Below are 27565 nucleotides of genomic sequence, written 5' to 3' on the forward strand. Positions count from 1 at the left end.
CCAACGCGAAAACCCCACCCCGCAGCCATGACTCATGTCTCTGGTTCGATTTCATTGGTCAACTATATCTGATTGGCTACACCGCGTTGACACAAACGAACTCATTTTAATATCATATCCAAAACACAAAAGGGACACGACACAAGTGTAAAAAGGCGCAAGAACCGGATATGACGCGAGAGTGGCGGATGTTGCGTCGATCAATTTTCCCGCGTTTTGGATAGTAGAGGAAATAGTAGAGAGTTGCGGACACAAACAAGCGATCTCAGGCTCCGACATCCAACCACAACAACAACATCAACACGAACCCTCCGCTCGTGATCGCTCGCTGTGCTGTGAGTGAACGCGAGACAGTCGACATGCCGCCGAAGAAGCGCAGCAGCGGGACCCCGCAGAAGAAAGAGCTGAAGGGAAACATGAAGAGCGGATCTCCCGACAACAGCGAGAACGCTGTGCTGAGCCCTGAACGGTGAGGTCGTACTGCGGGACTGTCTTAAGTAAACCTCTATGACACAATAGACTCTAATGAATGATTAGTACAGACAGTCTTTAGTTGTTGATGATGTTGGGAGAGGAAGCCAGCGACCGACAGTATGTCAGTCTTCTTAAGAAAAATGTAAAAAAACAAACAAACTGTTTTTATTGTAGTAACGTTAACTAAGTAACCGTTACAAATGACGATTTCTAAACATGTTTATGCTGCTATTTTTTTGTTAACAAATAGTTTTTAATAGTTTAGTTACTTTGGTAAGAACATGATAATTAGGACGCACCCAATATTTAACCAGTATGGTATTATTACAGTAGCAGTTATCAGCTTATATTTTGCGTTTTGGGATGCACAATTTCTGTTTTCACTTTTAAAAGAAATGTCAAGTAAATATTGCGTACCATTTTTAATTCAGCAGTTATGTGTACATCTATATAGGGTCAAAGAGGAGACATCCCATTTTGGGGTCTGCATCAAATTAAATTGACAAAAGTGATTTTATATACATAAAAATCATAAGAAATGCAAGTAAAGTATCAACTTGAATGTTTTAAATAACTTGTGAAAATAAAATGTCGAAATATGGGTGAAATAATGTTCCATCGTCTTTCAGTGTAATAGATATGTTTATGTAAAAATGAAACATACTTATTTTGACCTTTACTCATTAAAATATACAAAAGGGAAAGTGATCATATATGGCTCATGTAGTGCCTAAACAGCTGACAAGCATTTATGTGTATAACCAATGTTGCATGACCAGCAGCGCCAGTATGGCGACCACCCCACAATAGTGTCAGTCACCTCACAATGTGTTTACTCATGTCTGTCAACTGTGTTGTTTTACTAGACACAAGGACAAGGAGCCTGAGTTTGTGTCTCTGAGTGAGGAGCTTCAGGCCACCAATCCCATCTGTGATCATGCGTGGAGAATTTGGGAGAGGGAGATCAGGTCAATGGACAAGGCAAATGTACGCCTTCATCTCATATCTGCACTACCAATCTAGTGTAGTTGCATTTATGAATGTGTACTAACACAAACGTGTGTGTCCTCCATGCTAGATGCCATATTCAAACAGACATCAGTGGGGAGCTTGTCTGTTCATCGCAGGCATGGAGCTTGATGGCATCAGCCTCACCTTCACACAGTTCCTGAAAGTAGTTGGACTAAGGTATGTGTGGCAAATGAATAAATATCATGGAGAAGTCCTGGTTTTCTCGCTTAGGATGATCAGGTTGGGCTGTCAGAGTGTGGTTATGCTTTTAAAGTGTTAATAATGCATGTGCTACACTTTAATTAAGTTGCCCTTTCTGTGCAGTGTGAAGCAGTTCATCAGTCTCGTGAGGAAGATGGATGTAAACGTGGACACAATAAGCCCTAAAGTGAACACTGCTTTGAAACGACTGGAGAACAAGTACAATGTGACACTGGCTCTCTACCAAAGATTTGTGAAGTAAGTGTTGTTGATCAGTTTTGTTTTAAATTTGTACTAGTGATATATAATGAACGTATGATTAATTTAATAATGTTTGGACATTTTGTTGATTTAATCAGCAACCAGGATCTACTGACAACTATGTCAATAAATAAAAAACTGTAATATTGTGAAATATTATTACAATTTAAAACAACTGTTTTCAATTTTAATATACTGTAAAGTGTAGTAGTCTTCAGTGTCACATGATCTTTCAGAAATCATTCTATGCATCATTCTATGTATCAAAAGTCATTCCATTTATGTGTTCAGACATTTAAATACAATAACTATGTTTCCATCGAAAGTTGCAAATTTAACTTGTGCACAAAATTTGAATATCGCATAAAACATTTGTGAATAAAACACCGTTTCCATCCAATGAGTCAAAGAGAACAAAATCATCATTTCTGGGAGGCAATTATACAGAAATACTGTGATGACAGACTTTGGCTCAGGCATTACAGAACCCCCAAAACCACATTTGATTTGCTGTGCAACGAGATCAGTCCGCTGGTTAGTCAAGTTATCCCGTCCCATCACGCAAAGTCACATGACTTTTTTGATGCACATGGAGGAATTTTTTTGGCAAGTGTGTTTCCATCTCCCAATTCGCATTAACTCCTTTTTTTTTTTTATTATTATTATTAATTAATTAATTAATTTAATTTTTTTTTTTTTTGCACAAGAACTACCTCAAGCAAGCGTACATTTTTTTATTTTTTTTATGAACTAAGGGAATTTTTTCCTGAAATTTGGCATATCTTTCACTCGTTTCTGATGCGATACTTTAAAATGAACATAAAAACGGTGATGGGAACATAGCTAATGGCTTAAGGCACGTTAACACCACGAATGAGAAGTATAACGCTGATTAAATTTCTGTCCACACCAACACATGATAATGTTCTGATTACGTTAAGCATGCATTGCAGTTTTGTTGTCTGTTTAAATTGTTGTCTGCTCAAGGGTTTAAATGCTTGAGCTTTTTAAACCAGGATTGATTCCAATTGTCTGTAAAATTTTCAGTTTGAAAAAATCGTTCTGAAATTGATTCCAATATTGTTCTTCTGTGTCGTTATCGTTATAGCTGTGGTGTGGACTTTTCATTTAGAATGTGGTTTTTTTTTTTTTTTAAGATTGTATCTTAGAGGGAAACAGAAACTAACTATCCCTGAATGTATACAGAATGCAAAGATATATAAGGTTTATAAGCTCATTACAGTGAAGGACTGAAGGTTACTAATCGGGTGATGCTTGGGCATGCCTCAGGGTGTGCTCACCCTTCCCTCAGCATGACACTTTTTTTTAGATAATGCATGCATTGCATCGCATTTGAAGAATGCGTGACTCATCTAACGTCACTCTTTGGGTGATGAAACCTATTGTGTATTACTGCATTAAAACGGTTTTCTGTTTTGCCTTCGATAATTGCTTAAGCTTTTTTGTTGCATGATCCGCATTATAACTTGCTGATTCATTTCTTAGTCCATTTGAACGGTAAAAAGACATGAAACGTTTCTCCATGTCATTTGTAAACCTGAAGGTGGCAGCAGCCATCTCGGTATAGGACAAATCTGCTCTGTGGGTTATTTGCCTTTGATTTCGAGCCAGCTGGCCCCAGTTCAGTCTGTTCTTCTGCAGTTACTGAAAAACAGTGCTTCATAAGTGGTGAACAGAAAGTCTAGATATGTGGTTGGATGTAAGACTGTGGTCAAGCTGCTGGGTAGTGCTTTGTTTTTGTGTTTCTCGTGCCTCGTGCCAGCAGGCTCTGTGGTTATTTGTTAGAATGTGTTTTTTTTTTTTTTTTAAGATTGTATCTTAGAGGGAAACAGAAACTAACTATCCCTGAATGTATACAGAATGCAAAGATATATAAGGTTTATAAGCTCATTACAGTGAAGGACTGAAGGTTACTAATCGGGTGATGCTTGGGCATGCCTCAGGGTGTGCTCACCCTTCCCTCAGCATGACACTTTTTTTTAGATAATGCATGCATTGCATCGCATTTGAAGAATGCGTGACTCATCTAACGTCACTCTTTGGGTGATGAAACCTATTGTGTATTACTGCATTAAAACGGTTTTCTGTTTTGCCTTCGATAATTGCTTAAGCTTTTTTGTTGCATGATCCGCATTATAACTTGCTGATTCATTTCTTAGTCCATTTGAACGGTAAAAAGACATGAAACGTTTCTCCATGTCATTTGTAAACCTGAAGGTGGCAGCAGCCATCTCGGTATAGGACAAATCTGCTCTGTGGGTTATTTGCCTTTGATTTCGAGCCAGCTGGCCCCAGTTCAGTCTGTTCTTCTGCAGTTACTGAAAAACAGTGCTTCATAAGTGGTGAACAGAAAGTCTAGATATGTGGTTGGATGTAAGACTGTGGTCAAGCTGCTGGGTAGTGCTTTGTTTTTGTGTTTCTCGTGCCTCGTGCCAGCAGGCTCTGTGGTTATTTGTGGTAGCCTCCTCACTGCATTGAAAATAACATTTTCACATTTATGTCTATAACAGTCGATAAACTCTTGTTGGACATTATATGTGGGTTTCAGTGTTCAGTGGGTTTATGTTGGTTTTTGATTGTGATTATAACATACAGTACATGCTAATGTGCACCAAAATTTAAATGTAAATAATCAAGATATATTTTTTATATTTTTTATTTTTTTGTTATAAATTAGCATTTTGGAATAAAAGTATTTTTATTTGTGTTGTTGTTATAGTTTTTTTTTATGTGCTTTTATTTATTCGGCTTTCAGTTCACTTTACTTTCTTCCATGTCAAAGATTATCTTACTGAATGTTAAACATATTTGTTAAACATTTTTGGCCATGATTTTTAGTTTTTTTTTTTCTTTCATAAAAAAACAGCTTTTTTTAACAACAGCAACACAAGTAATAAAATATTTGTGAATATTTTTATTTTTAGCTAATAATAATAAGTATTATTGTTGTTATTAATAGCTATTATTAATAATGTTGTTGTTGTTGTTGTTAATAATAATTTTATTTATTTATTTTACTTTTCTGCCATTTTGGTGCACCTCTAGTGCATGCAATGTTCAAGTATGCCGAGACTAACATAAAGTCCATCTTTAATTTTCCTCCAGGACTTGTGAAAAAATCTCTGCAGAGCCTGACAAAGCAAAGTGAGTAGAAATTCTGTTTCAGTCTGCTGTTTGCCCACCTGTAGTTACCAAAAGACGATTCTAGAGTTGTTCCATTAAACGCCAGTGATCTTACTGCCCCATGTATGTTTCCTTCAAGGAGAACAGAGCTTTGGGAAAGCAGTTGGACCATGTTCCTCTTGGCCAAGGGTGAGTCATTAAGGAAAAATGGAAATATTTGTCACATTCTATTGTTTGTTGATGTAAACAAGACTTGTTTACAGTTTCTGCTTTTGTGAGTGGAGTTTCCCCCAGCTTCTCTCTGGATTCTGGATCTGGATATGATAGTGTATCCTCATGGCCACATTGTCACTTCTTGTTTTTGTGTCATCTGTCCTGTACAGGAACATTTCTGCAGATGGAGGATGACCTTGTGATAGCCTTCCAATTGCTGCTGTGTGTTCTGGAATACTTCACCAAGCGTTTCACTCCTTCTCTGCTTCAGTCACCCTACAGTGAGTTTTCCTTACCATCCTGTGCTCGGAGACAGCAGGAGCAAATGTTTTAAATGCCATTTGAGATAATAAGTAAAAATATTGTGAATGACTCACTAAGAAACTTCATGAAACCTTTTCCCCACAAACTTTGGGCATATACAAATAATTATTGTTATCAGTGTTTTCCTGCTGCTATGTGCAGAATTTAGTACCATAACAATCTTTTTAGTGTCATATTTGGCTATAAAAATATGGTCATTGAAATGTATGTGACTTACATTTGTGACGCCATCTTAAAAACAGCCTTATTTACTTGGAACGACAAGTAGTTAAGTGCATTCCTCAAGGGCATAGTGATCTCAAGGATCACCCTTTTCTGGCTTGCAACTACCCTAATATATCAGATTTTGAGGTTAACCACCCTTATTTTTTTTATCTAATTGCAAAATTAGAAGCAAAATGATCTAATTGTTCTCCTGTTTTCATTCCAGAGTCAGCGGTTAGTTCATCCACGTTGAGTCCTCCAACCAGGACATCCCGACGTAATCAGGGCAAAGCCAAACCCCGTCCTCCAGAGATGGATGTGCAGTTGCTGGAAACACTGTGCAAGGAGAGCGACTGCAGTGTGGATGAGGTTGGCACTCATTCAGTCACAATCCCATCAGCCGTTGCATGCTTTCAAATACAGCTTATGTCCATAAAATAGATCTTATTTGCATAATCACATCTGCATTTACGTGACCATGCGTGAATAGTAGCTCATCGCATGCATGGAGCATTTTCTTTTTTCTTACTAGAGGCCATATTATTTTCTTTTCCAGGTGAAAAATGTGTACCAGACCACATTCTGTGCGTTCCTGGACTCTGTGGGTCTTTCAGGACTCCAAGTGCTTCCTCCTGTGAGTAATATACAATGGAAGATGTTTAACAAAAGCTGCTTCTGCTTTTGAGAGCTATAAGGTTTTTAGATAACTATTCAAATCCCCATGGGGTACTTCCCACCTTGGACTATGAATTTGAACTTGCCTGTTTTGTATTTTATAGCTTGTTACATGTTGTACTATGTACACAGTTTTATAGACTCTCTGTTTGCATGGTGATAATTAGGAATGGTATTGCAGGTTCAGCTCTGATTATTAACACTAAAGTAACAGCTATGAGAAAGGCATACAATACAATTTCCTTCCAAAGTCTGAATTAAAGTAATGCTTGTGGCCATCTGTTTTCCTTTTATTATAGATAGAAACACTTTCCAAGCAATATGAAGAGCTGTACCATAAAAACAAGGACTTTGATGCCAGGTTGTTCTTGGTTGATGATGAGACGCTTTCCCCCAACAAAACAGAAGTGTGAGTGTGATCAAATTAAAATCATGTTGTCATACATTTTTGCAGCTACGTATGTTTTCGAAGTAAATATCAATATTCCTCATAGGTCAAAGGTGGAAATGACTCCAAGAAAGAATCTGTCTGGAGATGACGTTGCAATTCCAGTTCCACAGACCCCAATCAGGTGCGACTTTGCTCCTTCAATACCCAGAACATGAAAGAATGAGACAATTCTCCTACATTTATTTTATATATAATGTGAGTTATCAACATTAATAAAAAAGCACCCAACCAGCATATCAGAATGATTTCTGAAGGATCCTAAATCTTTGAAACCTTTCTTGAAGAAAAACAGCTTGTGAATTTGCTCACTAGTCAGGGTCACAGTCATTTGTGTGAATGGTATGATGTGCACCCAACAGTTTTATAATGCACTAAGCTTATGCCACATGATGGGATTCCCTCTGAGATCTGGTTTTGATGTTTTCACGTGGACCCCAAAGCTCTGAACTTATCCTGGGTACTCGGTACACTAATATTACTCTAATGGATGAAGGATGTATATGAGCAAAGTACCTCTTCTGAGTTTGTTTAGACCTTCCTGTACTGAAGGATGTCTTGAAAGTATTTGACCATAATGGAAACTTGTCCAATTTTAAGTCCTGCCAGCACCTTTTTTCCTTTTCACTCATGTTCCCTGTTTTGTTTCTCCAGGGCTGCAATGAACTCCATACAGCAGCTCAGGGTTGATCTCACCTCAGCCAGTGACCAGCCCTCAAGCAATCTCCTATTCTATTACAAGGTATTTCCTTTAAAAAATATTTTGTTTCCTAGACAGAAAAGCCAGATCTATATTATACAGAAACAAAGTGATATATAATATGTATTATTTGTAATGTGTTTGTCAGAACTGCACTGTTGACCCAACCGAAGAGATCAGAAAGAGGGTTGAAGAGCTGGGTCAGGTCTTCATCAAGAGGTTTGCACAGGCTGTGGGCCAGCACTGTGAGGGGCTGGGCAGAAAGGTAGTGTCAACCTTTTTTTTTTTATTATTATTAACATTTATCACCGTCATGCTGTTAAGGCTGTAGATAATTCCATCTAATTTGAAACAGATAATATCAGGCCTTTTTGTGAATGCTGTCATAATGCCAGTGGTTATTATTTCAATGTTTGTGAATCCATATTTTATAACTTTCAGATATTCAATACTGTTTGTAAGTTTGGGGTCAGTAAGATTTTTAATACTAGTTTTCAGCAAGGATGCATTAAATTGTTCAAAGGCAACAGTAACAAAAGATTTAAAAAATGCTGTTCTTTTGAGATCCTGAAAAGAAATGGATCTACAGTTTTCAGAAAAATATTAAGCAGCACAACCATTTGATCATGCATGGATAATAATGTGAAATGTTTCTTGAGCACCAAATCATCATATTAGAGTAGTTTCTGAAGGATTATGTGACACTGAAGACTGGATTAATGACTGCTGAAAATTCTGCTTCAACATCACTGGAAGAAATCGTTTTAAAATGTATTCAAATAGAAAAAAGTAATTTTAAATTGTAATAATATTAAGCAATGTTATTGAATGTTTTTTATAAACAAAGAAATGCAGCCTTGGTGAGACTTTTTTCAAAAAACGTATCTTATTAATATCTTAACTCAAATTTTTTTTATTTTTTTTTTCAAACCCAAACTTTTGAACGGTAATGTAAATTTGTACAACAAAGGCACAAATTTTTTTGTGTTTTCAGCGGTTTAATCTTGGTGCCCAGCTCTACTACAAAGTCATGGAGTCCATGCTTAAATCGGTAAGCCTTAATGAAACTTTCAATCATATTATTTAGTTGTACTTTTTTTTTCTGGTGGTCACATTTGTGCTGTTTTTAGGAGGAGAAGAGAATATCTGTCCAAAACTTCAGGTAAGAACAATATGAGCAGCATCTTAGGCCATTTATCAGATAATTATGGCCATAAATAATCTGTAATTTTGTTATGAAATATACACTGACAATTAATCATGTTACTTCCTTTTTCAGTAAACTACTCAACAATGCAACATTTCATACCTCATTGCTTGCATGCGCCCTGGAAGTTGTTATGGCAACCTATGTTGGTAAGTCATTTTTAGTGTTTGTTTTTTTTCCCACAACCTTAAACACTCATAGTGTGACCCAAAGTCTTTTTTTAGCTTCAGTTTATAGATTGCATTTAAGAGAAAAATCTTGTATACATTAGCCACATGTGTTGCTTCCTTTTCCAGGGAACTCCTTAAAGAGTGGAGGTTTTGGCTGCAGCTCAGGAGCCAGTGATTCCGTCGAAACTGATCTGTGCTTCCCCTGGATCTTAGACATCTTCCAACTGCCTGCTTTTGACTTCTACAAGGTGATCGAGAGCTTCATTAAAGCCGAGCCCACCCTGAAACATGATATGATGAAGCACCTGGAGCAGTGCGAACATGTCATCATGGAGAGTCTCGCATGGAAAGCAGTGAGTAACTTTCCGCTACCATTTATGTGGATTGTTTCCTTCATTCAATCACTGAAGCATGTGTTTAGCAAGTATTCCACTTAGTTTAGCTACTCTGCAACAAGAAATAGCAGAGTAGTCCTTTAAATGATGTTTAAAACTTTTCATGGTCCATTACATCCATTTCTAGTTTAGAGTCTGTGACGTTGCTGAGCAAAGACCTCATTGACTAGCACTTCCTCTACTGCCAGTCGGCTCTTTGTGAACCAGGCTGCTGGAAAAATAGTAAATGAGGGGGTTTAGACAGCAATTGGTGCTGGCCAGTGAGAGCACTACAGGATGGAGCACTTTCGTGACTTGAGCCAGGCCGCAGCTCTGCACAAGGCCCACCTGTGTGAGAGTGTAACCTAATAGATTGAGGTGATAAGGGGTAAAGCAGACAAAAAAGACCACCAGGACCCAGTAGATGATGGTGAGTGTGCGTCGGTGCCGGATCTTCCTTCGGTGCGGCAGCCTGCAGAGCACACGGAGTATGCTGCAGTAGCTGATTAGCAGGAGCAATGCGGGCAACAGATAGGCGATTTGCACCAAGCCGAGAGCAGCTAGGATTATAGTACGGTGGCGTTTGGAAGAAGGATCCAAGAGGCACGACTTGTTCCATCGGGATGCCGCCGAATACAGAAAGGGCAGAGTGAGGCTGAGGGCCAGGACCAGGCACCAGATCCCAACGCTTAGCATACGGGTGGTTCGAACCTTCCTCAGGTGCTGATGTAGAGGGTGAACCACGGCAAAGTAGCGGTCTACTCCAATACAAACCAGGAAGAAGATTCCTCCGTATAGGCTGATATACTTCAACGTGAAGGTCAGCTGACAGAAAGCACCTCCTGGAGACCAGTCGTTGGTGTGGTTGGAGGTATTAGCGGCTTTGTTGTGGTAATAATAGATTCGCAGGGGGAGAGAGATCACAAAGAAGATATCTGCAGCGGCCAGGTTGGCCATGTAGATGGCCGTGCTTGTGAAGGTTTGAGGCATCCGGCAGAAACGCCGCAGCGCTGTGGCATTGCTGACTACGCCGAATATGAAGATCACGCTGTAGGAGATCTTGTAGTAGGTGAAGCGGTAGCTTGTGTCCACCATGCATTTGGCTTGAATAGATATGTACGTTGTGTTTTGGAGATCCATGATCACTTTCAGCTTGGCCGGCCTTTGTTTGCATCAATCAAAACCTGCTTCTTGCAGTCCAGCACCAAATGAAGAACCTGTCTTTGGCGAGAGGGAAAATGGCTGTACGGTTATACTGATACTAACATTTTTAATTATAATATAATAAGAGGTTTCTGGCACCATAGTGTTAGAATTATATATTTTTTAATTGGTTACAATCCAGGTGCCATTGAGTGTCACCTCTTCATATAGCCACCTCGAAGTGTAGAAGGAAATTTACAAAGTTACAACTTCCTCTTCATATAAAGTGAACCACCTGCTCTCAACTGGTCATAATCAGAAAGGGCGGCAGTTTCTATATGACCTGGGTTTATGAGATGGAAAGGTAAATTGATTGAATTATGACAGAGGAGGACTTCATTTAGAAAGCAGCCGTTGCTGCCAGTAAAGGACCCTAGAAGTTTCTTTAATATTAGACTGCCTGTTATTTGCACACATTGTAAATATGCACATTTAAACTTGTCTTATGAATGTTAAATTGATTGAATAATATGAATGAATTTTGTCTGCTACACTAAAGAATACTTTCAGAAATGTTTGGTTTAACCTTAGTATAAAAACATGGAAAGACTTATTCAGTGTTAATTTTTCTAATTTATCTATACATTTTTTATAATTTTAGACTTTTTTTATTTAGGTATGGTGCTGAAATATACTGCTTATGTTATATGCTATGTGTTACTAGAAATTCAATTCAAGTTCATATGTATAACGCTTTTCACGATGCAAATCAGCTTTACGGAAAATTAAAGTTTCTACATTATATTCAGTATAATGAAATGCACATAATGTGGTAGTTTCAGGTAGAAAATGTTTTTTATTATGAAAGCATGTAAAAGATAAATAAACTTTAACAAACTCATAGAGCAATCTAGTCTTGATGGGAAATTTGTAGATAACATTTTAAAATCGTAGATCGCATAGATAGAGTAAGCTCACCATTTTGCTTTATCTCATCCATCTTTATCTAAATCTTCACTCCGATCTCTCTTGGTTAGTTGAACATGCTCTGTTCACCGTCAAGCTTGAGTGAAGGTGCCTTTAACAGATATTAAGTCTTTATATATTGTCACACTAAATCAATAAACTTGTGTGTGTGTGTGTGTGTGTGTGTATGCATGTACCATATAACTGTTCAAATCTGGATGTGTGGATTTATTATTAATATAGTAGTTCAGCTCTGGACACAGACTCAATCTACTTGAAATAGTAAGCAAAAAAAAAACACATACAGCTGGAACCTTTTGTTAATCATACTGTTTCAATTTTAAAAATATATTTGTTTTCTTCACATTTACAAGTCAAACGGAAGATATGTGGGCTTTATTTACTGCAGATTTAAATTCACTCAGTAAGCATAATTTACTTATATTACTTAATTTTTATTTTTGAAACAAACTACATTTACAAGTCAAACGGAAGATATGTGGGCTTTATTTACTGCAGATTTAAATTCACTCAGTAAGCATATTTTACTTATATTACTTAATTTTTATTTTTGAAACAAACTGAATTCACACAGTTTCATACAATGTGTTGATTTACAAAACACCAAAAAAAAATTGCCACTTGTTTTTACATTTTACTTTGATCTTGTACAAGCATTTTTGGTTTTCTGTGACACCTTGTTTATTGCTGTTGCAAAGATGATGTTATCTAACTGGCTAACGTAGATGAGGTTTTGCAGAAATGGCAAAAATGACTTGTGAGCATCAGTGAAAGCATTGGTAAGAATGTGTTAAACTACAAAACCAGTTTAATAATGTTTGCGTCATATGCCATCCATTTTCCATAATGACATGGCTATTTAATTTCCAACTTGTTGAAAATTTTATTTTTCTAAAGGAAAAAGTAAACAATTATTAAAACATTTTATTTTATTTTTAACTGCATTCTTATCCCCTTTAGTAACTTACTTTCACTTGTCTGTCTCGGTCCAAGGATCTGTTGTGCAAGTCACAGTCGAGCTGGATTTTCCCAGGACAGCGCGTGTTTTGACCTATTTAAATGTTAAGCACTACACAGGAAATATTAGTTGGTCTGCATGTCCAAAGACTCACTTATCTGATTCAGTGAGAGTTTCCTCAGAGTTTTCTTGATGGATCATCACAAAGATTCACAGGTGGTATCAGATTAAATGGCCTTTTTATCTTCTCTTGTTTAAGTTGAGGACCTGTTATAGATGGATAACCCTCAAACATTGTAGATATTCACACATTGGACCCGAGTGAAAGTTACAGATGTGTTGTAGAGTTTAAGAAGTTAATGTCTTGCACCGGCTCATTCCATTCCATTCAGGCTTGTGTGTTTGTGGCAGTAAGATCACATGCAAAGCCTGCTGCCAATCGCATACTGTTTAAAATGCCCTTTAGAGGTATGATTTGAAAGAGTTTCTGAGCGTGCCCCCTGGGAATGTGATTGCGCAAGGAATGCAGTGTTGAGTGATGGAGCAGGACTCGTTCAGTCCTGTTCAACGCTCCTGAAATGCAGCTTTGATTTGGGTCATTCAGTTCCTTCATGGTATGTTTTAAAAGCTGTATTTAAGAATAAATAAAATATATTTAAAAATAAAATGCATTATGTATATATAATATATATAAAACACTGCTTGAGCTATTGCTGTGTAAATCTCTAACTGTATATAAGTGGCACACCCTGCAGACCTGTTCGTCAGCAGCCTAATTTCTTGCACTGACAAACCTTGATATAATCAGTAGACCAAAGCCCACGTAATGTCATCATTCTTGTGAGTCACTCCCTTTTCCTCTCACTGTTTGTCCTCAGACTAAATGGATATAATGGAATTTGTTTACCTTAATCGTGACTTGGCTTGAAAAACAATACAAACTGTCTGATTTTCCCAGGAATAAACATGAAACAACACATGAGAATATTTTATCAGAACATTTTTACCCCAAGTGTCATTTGTTACAAGAGACTGGCAGTTTTGTGAATATTACTATACATAAACTAGAGGTTTATTGCATTAATACAGTTAAATGTAAAACAAAATAATGAAATTTGTTTAGATGGCAACACTTTACAATAAAGTTCCATTAACATTTCGTTAACTTAATAGCTTATATGAAATAACAATGAACAACAACAGCATTGAACAATTTAGTTAATTTGTACATATACATTTTGTACAAATTGTGTATTTTGAACGAACATGAATTAACATAGTTATTTATAAATTAATATTAACCTGGATTATTAAGTGCTGTAAAATATATTCATTTTTAATTCATATGTAAAGTGCTGCCGTTTTTCAAGGTGAAGCAAGAAAGTTTAAGGCTCATTCAATGTTGTTTGTCTTGAAATGTAGCATTTTGTACAGAAATACTGCTTTTTTTCTTTGTCAGTTCTCGGTCATATACAGTTCTTATACAATTACAGGATCAATAATCCATTAAGAAAAATGTTTGTTGAGTTTGGTCTGTAAACACACATCCATTCTAGCACCAAGATGATACTCCGACTTTATACTGTTACAAGTTCAGCAGTCTTCAGTTAGTTATTAGTCAAATATATCCTGTGCCAACCAATTACTAACATTGGCTGAGTATGTCAGATGAGAATATGCTAAAAAAAAACAATTGCTGCCTGAACTTTGGTCATATTGTAGACTCTTCAGTGATGAATTTAACTTTAAGAGATGTGATTTTATTCATCGAATCACTTCTGTTGTTAACACTATTGTCAATTGTGTTGTTTAGCGTGTTTTTGCGGACAGCGTAAGACTTCCGTTTAATAGAGTTCTGAATCGTCTCGGAGGTGAAGTAATAGATCACTGGGTCAAAGCAACAGTTGGTCACGGCGATGCAAAATGCAATTGGATAAATTGTCCGGACCACTGACTCCACAGTGCAGTTTGTAATAACCTGACTTCGAACCAGGGTGTAGAAGACCAGATTGACATTGTACGGAATGAAGCAAAAACAAAAAATAAGCAAGTGCACCACAATCATACGCAATATCTTAGCCTTGTTCAGCTGCCCTCCACGGTTGATGCTTTCTGGGTGTCGTAAGGTCTGTAGGACCCTCATAGAGCAGATCAAGTTGATCATCAGCGGAATCAGGAAACCCACCGTTTCCAAAAACACCACGACTTTTGATACCTTGGACTTCCACTGGGAGTTTGAGTAGTTTTCAAAACAGTATGTTTTGTTGTTTGTATATGAAGTGGTGTCCATCACGAAACCTGCGGTTAGGCTTCCCGACAGTAGAACCACCCAGATGACACAGCAGGCTATTCTAGCATTGCGCTTGGTCCTCAATGTTCTAGATGCGAAGGGGTAAACGATGGCCAGGTAGCGGTCTATGCTGATGCACGTGAGGAAGAGGATGCTGCCGTACATGTTGGTGTAGAACAAGGCCACTGAGATTTTGCAGAGAGCGTCGCCGAAAGGCCACTGACGGTTAATAAAGTAGAACATCCTGAAAGGCAAGCTGAAGACGAAGAGGGTGTCCGAGACCACAAGGTTCAGCATGTATGTTGTGGTCTCGTTGCGCATTTTCAGTCTGCAAACAAAAATGTACATGGCCACCATGTTGAAGAGCAGCCCGAGAATAAAGACAATACTGAAAACGGAGCTGTATAACACATATTTAAAGTCATCATTGGTACAGCTTGAATAGTTCTTCTCTGTCATTGTCATCGATTAGAGTTTGGCTTAAAAGGAGTCAGTCAGTGCTTTTAAAGGTCAGAGAGCCGAAACCTGAAATTCTATGAAGATCCACGTAAAAGTATACAAATCCAGTGTGTATACATTTCACAGAGCTGCCTTCTTACCACTCTTACCAAATTGCATAAGCGTGCACGTAAGCATTTGCATGAGCAAACCACATCAGTTTACTTTCTTTTTCCTCTCAACAAGGTATGGTGGATGCTTTGCGTGTGGTTCTATAAATAGCCACCTTGTTACCGGCACAGGAACCAAAATGCTTACAAGATTCTTGACTTCAGTCTTGAGCCTTTCATGAAAGGATGAATCATACATAGCCTGTTGACTTTCTTCACAAAGAAGAGCAATGTGAAATTTCCACCAACCAGCCTGGTTTCTTGTTCCTTTAATTGGCTTCCCATCACTGTGTGACTTGAAGTGTGATCATCTTTGTCTCATCGAGATCTTGGTCATAGTCTGTCACTTTGTTGTAGCCATGTGAGGCTTTTAGTATCCAACCTGCTGCTCAGTCTGTGGTTTATGCAGTGAGTTTTTCTTCTTGTGGAGGACTGGAAGGCAGACAAGACGGTGGGGCTGGAGTTAAAGCACCTCCTTTCAATCTGTTACTCTCTCATGCACGTACCAGACATGAGAATGAGTTGCCCGTAGAGTTCACATTGGTTTGATTGTTTCTTTTAGAATCATGTTTGACCATTAGGGGCGAGCAGCGTTTCTGTACTATTAAAGAGAAAATGTTGATTTTTTTTGCCTTTGTTCAATCACATTTGTTTACTTTGTTACATAATTAGATAATGTATAGTAGATACTCTTTGCTGCTGTTAGCATAGTACAGGGGTCTAGATCCATATCCTAGATTGGTGCCCCTAAACCATGAATCATTGGTAATTACACAATAAAAAAGAAAAAGGTTTGTGTAAAGTGCATTAAGTATTTGTGATTCTGTACTGCTAGAATGAGTGGTCTTTGAGACTAATTTGTCTAATTTTATACTTTTATACTAAATCAGTATGAATCCCATTGTGAAAATTAGCTTTTTGGGAAATGCATATATTATAGTTATACAACATTTAGTTTTGACATTTTTATTTTGAGGCCCTTGATTGTTCAGACCTTTGCTAGAAAGTGGTTTGTCGTTTTTATTTTGCCTTTTCCTTGTGGTTTCTTATGTGTTATAAGGGGTGTGTGTGTTGTATGCAAGAGCACATTGCTCATTGATTCCTAGGCACATACAAAGAGGGATTGCCAGTCCAAAGTTCACACATTTAACTCCACATGACATCATACATACAACACAATATGCAAACTCAAATAACTTGTAAATCAAGGGAGTGTCAGGAGTTCATTATACTTTTTTTATTATTTGAGTAAAAAGCTTGCTAATGTAAAAAAAAGATTGAACCTTTTTATTTGTCCTTCTCTTTTCTTATCGTTCACATTATAAACAGATTGAAGTGTGAATAATTAAATCCCCAAGAAAAAAATAGATTTTTAATTTATTTTTATCTCTAAAAGTGTCTTTTATAGCTTAATATAATTAATATAAATATTTTAAAAAAAATTTGGGAGTAAAATATATAAATACATTTCTTAATCACATAGTGTTCAAATTAAATTACAAACAGGGCCTCATTCAGTATAAGATGCATTGTGTCCTCTAATCCAGTGTTTCCCAACCTTTTTTTAGTAGTGGCACCCTTTGGAAATTTTAACAAATTTGTGGCACCCTACAAAATTAATTTTGTCACAATACTTGAATTTCTAACTTCGATATGATACTTTGAAAAGTATAGATATTCGGTACAGCAGGGAAGAACTGCAGAATATACTGTCATACAGATATTTTTAATATTATAAAAAAAAATTGTCCATCAATGGTGGCAATCAGTAAGCTAATTTCTAATGAAGAGACCAATTTATATGACAGATTTTAATGTAGGCTTTTATTCATATGTAAACATTGTTTAATTACCATTATAACTAGCTATTTCACAAATTTTTGCTCACTCAGTGTATTTTTGATTTTACAGTGGGGTAATTTTGTTGCAGTAGCACGAGATAGCTTGATTTCAAACTTTGAATTGAATAAAAAATGACAAGCAGTCAGTAATCAAATAAGAACAAATAAAGCAATTACTAATGATAGCACAAATAAAAAATAACGATAGGCCTACAAATTAAATAAATTGCTTTTAAGTTTTTCAGGTAGGTCTAACAGTAGGGCTATTAAGAGATTTCGTTTTTTTGTTTTTACCAATTATCCAAATAATGTTTAGTCCTAGAAAGCTATTATTATCAGAACACGTGAGCATAACATAGCGGTTAGCAGATCAGTGAATGAGAGGGCAGCGTTACCAGAGTTGCCCAATATACTGTAGGCTACCACACCATGTTACAGCACAGTACGGCTATTGCAAACAGAAACAATACTGTACTACATAAATGTGTCCTGTTGGCTCGATTTTTGAGTGGACTTTGCTGTTCCGATGAGCAAGAACGGTATATGAGTGGAGAGCTCACGACTGAGCAGAGCGCACATGCATAAAGCGGGATAATACGCAGAGCGTCACACCACGTGAAACCTGAGTGGTGAACTAATTTTCGGCAGCCGGAATTTCGGTGTATCTCTCTAATTATTGGCGACATCAGAAATGGATATTATATAATAGATGCTTTTTTAAACTTTTTAGCAATTTAAAAATATTTTAAAAGAATTGTTTACACGAAACACTGCTCTAATCGGTTCCCCTTTATTTTGGTTTCGGATCAGTGATGTAACTCAACATCTTGTTTTTCTGCGCAGGACTCTCCTCTCTTTGACCTCCTCAAACAGTCTCGTGAGGAAGGACCTGGTGAACAAGCAGAGCCCCCCGCGACACTAAACCAACCCCTGCATCACAACCACACCGCTGCTGACCTGTAAGTCATCCCTCAGAACTAGGACTGTGCAATTCTGAGCCACTCACAACATCCTGTTTAAGAGGGGACAGCGTCATTTGTAAAAGAATCAATTATTTGATACTAGGGATAGTTTAAATTGAGGAATCAACTCTTTTGGGGTCAATTTCTACCACTATTCAGAGGATGCTGTATATGCAGCTGCAGTGTATAAAATTAATTTGGGTTAAAGAGGAAATGTGCCCCATTCTAACATAGGAAGTTATTGCATAACCAGTGCATGGGAAAGCAAATTCAGTACAAGATTGTTCTGCCGGTGTGAACTTGCATCTGAATCAACGCTCAAACATTAGGACCTTACCCTCAGCCTTTGACACAAAATGCCTCAACACCGATTAGCAAAACGTTTATCTTAAATCTTTATTTAGAAAGGGGATTAATTTCCTTAGATTTCTAAATGATTTTATCATGTGATTTGACTTTTATTGGGGAATTTTGAAGGGATTATGTTTAATTGGTGTACATGAAGCTAAAAAAAACAGTGAGCATGCAACTAACAACACCAAGATCATGAGTCTGAATTTCAGGGAATGTATGCCATGAGCTGGTAAATATAAACATATACAGGTGCATCTCAATAAATCAGAATGTCGTGGAAAAGTTCTTCAAAAAAATCTCTCAAACATTTGAACAGTATTTTAACCACTGACATTCATTAGCTCTCTCGTTTTTATCTCCTTTTCATTGGCAAAATGTGAATGTGATGTGTTTAACCTTCTCACCTTGCTCAGGTATCTCTCTCCTGTTCGACCGAGCCGACAACCCCCAGCAACAGAGGCCGAGCCCCCCACACCAGGCACCAAAGCACTCCGTTCAAACTCTCTGAGCCTCTTCTACAAAAAATGTATGTTAAAGCAAAGTTTACGTTCAAATGCAGTGAGTTCTGAAAAGAACATTTAAAGTTGTTGGTTTATACTAGAGGTCTTCACGGGTCCACTTGGATCCGAAAACCCGAGGTCCGACCCGAGACCCGAGCTATCACCCGACTATCACGTTTATTTTTCAAATCCACTGGTCACAATTGAAAGCGGAGCTCAGAAATACCTTGTGGGCTGTACACACGTTTACGTTCGGGTCCAGTCGGGTTCGAAAATAAATGCCATCGGGTCTAATTTCATCGGGTCGGGTTTTTCTTTAAAAAAAATTTAATTTATGCACGTCGGGTTCGGGTAAGAAGTGATTCGGGTCGGGTACAGATTTTAGGACCCGAGAAGACCTCTAGTTTATACACAAGCTATAATAGCATGCATTAATAGCATAGCGTTGGATTTGCTCTCCTAAAATCAATATATATATATATATATATATATATACATACATATACATACATTTAATTTAATAATTTATAATTTATGCATTTAGCAGACGCTTTTATCCAAAGCGACTTACAGTGCATTCAGGCTATACATTTTTTACCAGTATGCGTGTTCCCTGGGAATTGAACCCTTTTGCGCTGCTAACACAGTGCTCTACCACTGAGCCACAGGAACATGCATACACTTAATAACCGTTTGTTTTTTCTGTTTTTCAGTGTACAGGATGGCCTACATGCGACTGAAAACACTGTTCTCGCACCTGCTGACCTCACACCCAGAACTGGAGCCAATAATATGGACCTTGCTTCAGCACACCCTTCAGAATGAGTATGAATTAATGCGAGACAGACACTTAGACCAGGTACAACCAGCTCTTTTTTTCATAAATTATATAATAACCTGCATTTGCATTCTATTAGCTTTGCGGTTTATTCAATGTCATGTTTTAAAAACTTGACCCTCTCCTCCCTCTTTTCTTTGCAGTTGATTATGTCGGCTATGTATGCCATATGCAAGGTGAAGAACGTGGACTTGCGCTTCAAAACGATTGTGACCGCTTACAAAGAGATGCCTAATACTAATCAGGAGGTGAGAGTCAATCTGTCTTGTTCCCTTTTAAATTATTTAATTCAGATGATCATTCAAATACAAAAAGATTGAATCTAAAGTGATATTAACAAATATTCAAGCCATCTTTCGCTTTATTTTTCCCGAATGTGTCAGACATTTAAGCGTGTGCTTATCAGAGAGGGACAGTACGACTCCATCATTGTTTTCTACAACCTGGTCTTCATGCAGAAGCTGAAGACTAACATTCTTCAGTATTCCTCTCCTCGGGTGAGGCGGTCACTTTTACTTTCATTGAATCAAACTTTACTTGTATTATACTGCCCCCTAGTAGCCTGAAGTCATGTTCAAATGAATTAAAGACTTCACAGTGACTTCTGGTTGACCTGAGGGTGTTTCTGTTTGTCTCCCAGCCGCCGCCTCTGTCTCCCATTCCCCGCATCCCCTGCAGCCCCTATAAAAACTCTCCTCTGCGGGTGCCTGGCAGCAATAACGTCTATGTCTCCCCTTTGAAAAGCAGCCGTATGTCCCCAGTGGTCATGACCCCACGGAGCAGGTCTGTGTTCACATCTCTCATTAGATTCAGGAGATCTTCTTATCAGTTTTGGATACAGAATCTTTACACTTTAAATGCTGTATTGTCTTTTGACTAGATAACTTTCATCTTTTGCTATTATTTTGGGATGAGGCATGAGGTTGACTAGTTTGTTTGTTTTTTTGTGTATTAATTGTGCTGTATCTTTTCTTTTATGGTGTCCTGGACAGAATTCTTATATCTATCGGCGAATCCTTTGGGGTTAGTGATGAAAAGCAGTTATTGAATGTTCAATCCATTTTAAATATGTTAGACTTTATATAAAAAATCTCTCTCTTCATCTCAACAGTCTGCAGACAAATTTCAAAAAATTAATGAGATGGTGAGCAGCACCGATTGGTCCCTCAAGAGGAGTCTGAATGGAGGCTCCGCCCCCAAACCCCTGAAGAGATTACGCTTTGACATGGATGGGCAAGATGAAGCGGACGGAAGGTGGGATTTATGTTCTATTTTTTGTTTATTTATCTCTCCAAGTTTGAATCCAGTGAATCATTGAGAATGTTTGTTCATTTTTAGCAAATCGAGTGGCGAGTCAACACTGATCCAGAAGCTGGCTGAGATGAGTACGTTTCCTACAACCTTCGTGCATGTCTATTGTCTAAATTTTGAGCTGGATTTCCCAGAACCACAAAAATACTCAAGCCATCACACTTCCTCCTGTCTGTAGATTTTTTTTTTTTCTTTGTTATGAGTCAGATGTTAGTTTTTATTATATAGTGCAAATTAGAGGTTGGTTGTATAACCACAATCCTTTGTCTTGAGTGATTGCATATCACAGTAGGAAATTCAAAGAATAAATGGTTTTAATTTGAATATATATGTTATTTATTCCTATAATGGCCAGGCTGAATTAGTGTCACATGATTCTTCAGAAATCATTCTAATATGCTGATTTGGTGGTCAACATTTTGACATTTCTTATTATTATCAATGTTAAAAACACTTGTTTTTTTTTTCAGGATTCTTTGAATATAAAGTTCAAAAACAGCATTTATTTGAAATGGAAATCTTTTGTAACATTATAAATGTCTTGACTGTCACTTCAGATCTATTTAATGCATCTTTGCTGAAGAAAAGTTTTAATTAAAAAAAACAAAAACATCTTACTGACACCCCAAACTTTTGAATGCAGGGTTTCCGCAGGTCCTTAAAGTCTTAAATTATACAAGAAAGTCTTAATTATGATTTCAAGAGGTCTTAAATTTGGGGACAGAAAGACAAGAAATGTAATATGGCTTGATGAAACTTCAAAAGGCTACGATTTCATTGAATAATTATGAGCGGTGCACGTTTCGGCAGAGAATGAATTTGCATTTTCAATCTGCCCATCTGCTGTTTTTGTTCAGACCGATGTGAAAATAGATCCGTATTTTTATGCAGCAAACAAGCAGAGTTGTAAATGTGAATTGGTGGATTGACAAGTATCTAATGCATTATAAAAATCTGAACAATTAAGACAGTAAAATATATTTGTTATTTTATTAATGTAATGATTGATAATAATTGTTTAAATTAATATAATACGGTATTTTATTTTATTTGTGCAGGTCTTAAAAGGCCTTAAAAAGTCTTAAATCTGATCGTAGAAATCCTGTAGATTCCCTGTGAATGATAGTGTACATTAAAGAAGCACATGGTAATGCTTAGCTTTGGAAAAATCTGATTAAATATTTCTGAAATTAAATGTTCGTCAGCATATTTGATTATTTTATCTTTTTATGTGAAAATCGATGGATGCAAACCAAAAGAAAATATTGTTTGTAAGTCTGGCATCAGTGCAATAACAGCTTTACATCATGTAACGCTTCTGATTTGTTGAGCCACATTAGAAGCTGTTGTACAACAGCTGAGACACACACACACACACACCTGTGTGTTGCTCTGCTAGAAACAATAATCGCTTAATAACAAGTTCCTCATATTGATCTTGTTTTGGATGCATCCTGCTCTATATTTTTGCATTACTTCACTTTTTTTATGCATTCTCACATGCAAATAACGTGAAGTTCTATTGCACTATTAAATGTAAAGCAAAAACAGCTGTGCATTTTGGAATGCTGTATTGAGCAGTCATCACCCAGGACTGGAACGATTGTAATGTATTATTATTATGTATTAATATATATCCTGCAAAAAAATGATTAAGAGTGATTTCTGAAGTGTCATGTGACATTAAAGACTGGAGTAATGGATGCTGAAAATTCAGCTTTGCCATCACATGCATAAATTACATTTTCCAATATATTAAAATAGAAAATGTATTTTAAATTGTAGAAATATTTTTCAATATTACTTTTTTACTATATTATTCATCATATAAATGCAGTCTTGGTGAGTATCAGAGTTTTTCTTTTATAATTAAGAATGTCAAGAATCCCATATTTTCCAGCTGAATATTCAACAAATGGAATTTGTTTTCTATTCCGCCTAATTACATTCAGATAGAAACGTTGCGAAATACCATAATCAAAAGATGCAAGTCATTGTTGTATAATTCAGCATCACGTTAAAGGCTATTGCTTTAACATTTCTTCTTGTCCCTTCAGGCTCGACACGTACTCGTATGCAGGAACAGAAACTGAAGGAGGAGTCCGTTAAAGAGCATCCAGAGCCCTAAATAAATCCACTTTGTACTGCCTGAGAAAAACCACTCCACCATTGAAAGGGAAACGTTCACATGCCTGGGTGTTTTGTTACTACTACATTTTGGACTCCTCCACCTGCACTGCATTTCCTGAAATAGCACAGGTGCTTTTTCTGTGTTTTCATTTTAGTTTTTTTTAAGCGTGTGAGGGTCCATGAAGGAGGTTTTATTCTTTTAGTAAATTACATGACACATACCTCATTTTTGGGATAGTTGACCCAAAAATAAAAATTCTGTTATCATTTACTGACCCTCAAATTTTTTCCAAACCTGTATAAATTTCCTCCTCCTGCGGAACACCAGAGAAGATATTTTGAAGAATGTTGGTAACCAAACAGTTGATGGACTCCATTGACTTCTATAGTATGGGAAAAAATACTATTAAAGTCAGTTGGGTATATCGGCTGTTTGGTTACTAACATTTGGAACAACCTGAGGGTGGGTAAATGATGACACAATTTTAATTTTTGGGTGAACTATTCCATTAATTGATCTACAAACATATAAAAACTGGCAGGTTTAGTGTGTCATGATAATTTTTTTTTTTTCCCCTCTTATTTTCATTAATTTTAGAGCTGCCTACTTTTCCTCATTGCTGTACATGAAATTGTGATTTACACAGGGTGTAAGATCAAATTTTACAACAGTGTTTCCTTTAATCATGTATTGTGATGGCCTTGTTTCTTTGAGGACCCCATTGTGCATGATTTAATTTTGAAACTGTATTATAAATTTGTTGCCGTTTAAGCATTACTGGGGTTTTAGTATGTTATTGTTGTGTAAGTGGATGTGCATGTGTTTGTCAACACAGCCGGTCATCTGTCTGAGATTTTTATGTTCTTCCTGGACCGCGTTGTTGTATTTGCTGTTGGATTTTAAGATTGTTTTAGAGCTTTTGTTACTAATATAAAAAAAAAAAAATGTTATACCTCAAATGTTCTTTTTTTAAAAATTATGTAATGCCTCAAGTTTAACAACTGATTTGTTTAAGAACAATGAAATGTGTCCTGTTTTGATTCAAGGAAGACAGTGGCACCTTTACCTGCCTCTTGTTCCCATAAACTGAGACTGTAGCCATAGCACATGGTGATAAAATGATAAATCACACTTGTTTTTTTCGATGAACTGTTTAGGCAAGCGTTGGCAGATATATTACTTACCGGAATGCTGTTTGTCAGGAAATGAAGTTCGCAAATGTCTTGCTCGCATTAGTTGTATTTAAAGTTCAGAGAATAATCTCTTAGTGTCTTGTTTTTTTTAGAAACCTGATCATTTTTACTTTGAAATCGTCTTTTCATCCATGCTTCCCAATAGTTGTGAAATCACGTATTTCATAAGTAGGTTACTGTTTAGAAATGATCATGACTCAAATACTGGAACATGTCTATACATGAAGGCAGAAGATGAAATTCAGTGCAGTTTGTTCATTCAAATTCCCCATCACGTCATTTATGGTTTTTAATGTACTGCTATCATCATAGCATAGACGCTCACAAAGGCTCTGCTTTGTCAGCAGTGGGTTCTTTTAAAAGGTTATCAGTACATCATCACAAGTGCTTGTGCTTGTGAAAGTTTAGTGCAGCATAACTGGGTTAAATTCCATATTACATGAGGAAACGAATAAGGGGGACGGTAAAATGCACATCTGCATATACTGTTGTGGTTTAAAGCTGACATGCACAATTCAGAGTAACCAGTGTTTCGTTTTGCACCTAAATGGCTTCTGTCACTTAACTCATAATGATAAGCTTTGGACTTTGGACCTTTTATATAAATGCTGTTTATCAAGACATATTATTCAAAACACTTATCTACAGCAATTGAAAGAACTGCCGTACTGAACAATGCAAGTAGAAGGGTGGCTGCTGTTCTTATAGAAGGAATTGAATCAGTCCTTTTGAACAGATTAAAGTGATGATGGGGAGGCCGGTCTTGGGACATCCTCCTTCTACTGTGTTTTCTACCTCATACCTCTTCTAGAAGTTGACAATGCTGTGCTGGTTTGGCTAGTGACAAAACTGTGCGCTTTTGGATGACCTGCTTTCACCTCTTCACACTGCAGAAAAGGTAACATGTCTTGCTTTAATAGTTTGCTGTTAAATATATATAGATAATAAATGTGTCTCGTAAACTTGCTTTAAATTACAGTTGTAATTGTTCAAAACCATTCAGCTGGGTGTTAACATGGCATGTGGCCACTATGGAGAGAAGTAATTTGAGATAAAGATTTATTTTTAATATGACTCTACTAACTGGGATTGTGATGGAGATTGTTCACACTAGAATAAAAAAAACCTGTTTTCAAGACTGCATTTAAAGGTAAAGGTAAATTAAAGTGTGAACTGCAAATGGTACATACCGTAAAACTTTCAGTAAGAATGCAAAGCACTTACACTCTTAATAATAAAGACTCCAAAACGGGGTTTTCGGAGTCAAGCAACATAAAACAACCATTTTGAGTTCTTCAAATAACCTTTCTGTGAACATTTCTTAAAAGAACCTTTAATATGTAGAACCTTTTTCCCACTAAAAGGAACATATTGTGGAAGGTTCTGTGGATGTTAAAGGTTTTTTGTGGAACCATTGATGCCAACAAAAAAAACTAGTTTTTAAGAGTCTATACATTATCATGCCTAAGGTAAGGCAGAGATAGGGATAGTTCAACCAAAAAATTGCTTGCTTTCATCTTCGAAACAAAAGATATTCTGAAAAGTAAATTGCTGTTTTTTTCCATCCATGCAATGAAAGTCAGTTGGGTCTAGTTTTGTTTTGAACCCCATTGACTTTCATGGGCCAAAACATTCCTCAGTATACCTTCTTTTGTGTTCAAGAAGAGTGTTAGGTTTGTAACAACATAATGGTAATCTATCTCTTTAAGAACTGTTCTGTTGCTTGTTTTAAATCACTAAAACTAACTTTGTAATCTTTCTCCAGGGAAGGACATGAATGCGTCTTTTCCAGAGCTCAGGGAAAACATCTCCTGTTTGAGCTCCAACAGCACCGATTACTTTAAACGCCAAGTGTATCCTGCAGCATACATACTCTTTTTTGTCATGGGACTTGTTGGTCACTCTTTATCTGTCTGCGTCTTCTTCAGCCAATGGAGGACCCAGAAGAGTTTCACTCCAGTCAGCTTGTTAATGGTGAACCTGTTAGTATCAGACCTCATGCTGGTGTCCTCTCTGCCCCTGAGGGTCTCATACTACATACTGAACTCACACTGGATGTTTGGTCACGTCACCTGTAAATTAATCTCATACGTGTTTTATCTGAATATGTACAGCTCTGTGTATTTCCTAGTGGCCCTGAACATCCTGCGTTATCTGGCGCTGGTGCGGCCGTACCTGTACATACGCATACAGACGCACTACGTCGCAGGTATCGTGTGTGCTCTCATTTGGCTCTTTATGGGTTTGGCATGCAGTCCACTGTTGTTTACTAAGAAAAAACATCAAGACGAAGGCAGTTTTCGATGTTTGGAGCTGGCGGAGGACAACGTGGACCAATTGCTCCTCATCAACAACGTTGCATTTCCGGTGGGCTTTGTGTTGCCTTTGGTGGTTGTTCTTTTCTGCTCGGTCTTGGTTGCGAAGAACCTTCTGAGGCCTAGTCCTGCACTCGGTAGGACCAGACCTTGCAGGAAGAAGGCTTGCGCTCTGGTCATCATCAGCCTTGGGATCTTTCTGGTGTGCTTTTTTCCGTATCACATAGTGCGGACAATCTTCTTAACAACTGAGAAGCATGGCCAGATAAATGGGTACAAAGACTCGTGTGACTTTATTTTGGTAGTCCGTAAGGCTGCCGTCATAGCGCATTGCTTGTGCACGGCTAACAGTTGTCTGGACCCTATTCTCTTCTTCTTCGTTGGGGAAAATTTCCGATCATTCTTTGCTAAATGGACAGGAGGAAGAAAAACCAGCACTTGTGCTGCAGGGAGAAATTTACAGCAGGAAGAGTTACGGGTTTTGCAGAACTGAATGGAAAATGGTTGAACAGATCAGATCAACAAAGAACAGACCAGAAGTACAAACAAAGAACACACAAGAAGTACCTCATTCTTCTGTGTACTTCATAAACAGATGCACGAAAAGGTCACGTTTTACTGATCTGTCTTTAGAGGTGTTTACACTGATGGTGATTAGAGGAATATTCTGGGTTCATTACTAGTTAAACTCAACAAAAATGTTATTTCTGCAAATTAATTTTAACTGA

General features: G+C 37.2%; 4 protein-coding genes across 4 annotated transcripts; 2 read left to right on the plus strand and 2 right to left on the minus strand.

Annotated features, from left to right (window-relative positions):
* The first annotated feature begins 132 nt into the window (after positions 1 to 132).
* Positions 133 to 23715, plus strand: LOC107703523 (retinoblastoma-associated protein-like). Its single transcript, XM_016506176.1, has 27 exons — positions 133 to 469; positions 1341 to 1461; positions 1553 to 1662; positions 1810 to 1944; positions 5074 to 5112; positions 5231 to 5280; positions 5475 to 5585; positions 6059 to 6201; positions 6389 to 6466; positions 6807 to 6916; positions 7002 to 7079; positions 7610 to 7697; positions 7804 to 7920; positions 8650 to 8706; positions 8786 to 8817; positions 8935 to 9011; positions 9159 to 9385; positions 18077 to 18192; positions 18963 to 19075; positions 19763 to 19908; positions 20031 to 20135; positions 20271 to 20384; positions 20528 to 20670; positions 20880 to 20910; positions 20999 to 21141; positions 21226 to 21272; positions 23256 to 23715. The coding sequence occupies exons 1-27, from the start codon at positions 360 to 362 to the stop codon at positions 23324 to 23326; spliced, it is 2712 nt and encodes a 903-aa protein (XP_016361662.1). The 5' UTR covers positions 133 to 359; the 3' UTR covers positions 23327 to 23715.
* Positions 9401 to 11596, minus strand: LOC107703526 (lysophosphatidic acid receptor 6-like). The gene is made up of 2 exons (XM_016506179.1): positions 11528 to 11596; positions 9401 to 10623 (listed from the first exon to the last, which is right to left on the minus strand). The coding sequence occupies exon 2, from the start codon at positions 10544 to 10546 to the stop codon at positions 9587 to 9589; it is 960 nt and encodes a 319-aa protein (XP_016361665.1). The 5' UTR covers positions 10547 to 10623; positions 11528 to 11596; the 3' UTR covers positions 9401 to 9586.
* Positions 13628 to 15781, minus strand: LOC107703524 (lysophosphatidic acid receptor 6-like). The gene has a single exon (XM_016506177.1). It carries the CDS (start codon positions 15247 to 15249, stop codon positions 14206 to 14208), a length of 1044 nt encoding a protein of 347 aa, XP_016361663.1. The 5' UTR covers positions 15250 to 15781; the 3' UTR covers positions 13628 to 14205.
* On the plus strand, positions 23406 to 27565 carry LOC107703525 (cysteinyl leukotriene receptor 2-like). The gene is made up of 3 exons (XM_016506178.1): positions 23406 to 23457; positions 25334 to 25420; positions 26288 to 27565. The coding sequence occupies exon 3, from the start codon at positions 26296 to 26298 to the stop codon at positions 27328 to 27330; it is 1035 nt and encodes a 344-aa protein (XP_016361664.1). The 5' UTR covers positions 23406 to 23457; positions 25334 to 25420; positions 26288 to 26295; the 3' UTR covers positions 27331 to 27565.

Source organism: Sinocyclocheilus anshuiensis, unplaced genomic scaffold, assembly GCF_001515605.1.
Source record: "Sinocyclocheilus anshuiensis isolate Anshui unplaced genomic scaffold, SAMN03320099.WGS_v1.1 scaffold330, whole genome shotgun sequence".
NCBI lineage: Eukaryota > Metazoa > Chordata > Actinopteri > Cypriniformes > Cyprinidae > Sinocyclocheilus > Sinocyclocheilus anshuiensis.

Excerpts from the sequence above, each read along its gene's own strand:
- LOC107703523 (XM_016506176.1), top strand. The coding sequence starts at position 360 with ATGCCGCCGAAGAAGCGCAGCAGCGGGACCCCGCAGAAGAAAGAGCTG. Across the intron at positions 470-1,340 it reads GCTGTGCTGAGCCCTGAACG|ACACAAGGACAAGGAGCCTG; the intron begins GTGAGGTCGTAC and ends TTGTTTTACTAG. Across the intron at positions 19,909-20,030 it reads GAGACAGACACTTAGACCAG|TTGATTATGTCGGCTATGTA; the intron begins GTACAACCAGCT and ends TTTTCTTTGCAG.
- LOC107703526 (XM_016506179.1), bottom strand. The coding sequence starts at position 10,546 with ATGGATCTCCAAAACACAACGTACATATCTATTCAAGCCAAATGCATG.
- LOC107703524 (XM_016506177.1), bottom strand. The coding sequence starts at position 15,249 with ATGACAATGACAGAGAAGAACTATTCAAGCTGTACCAATGATGACTTT.
- LOC107703525 (XM_016506178.1), top strand. The coding sequence starts at position 26,296 with ATGAATGCGTCTTTTCCAGAGCTCAGGGAAAACATCTCCTGTTTGAGC.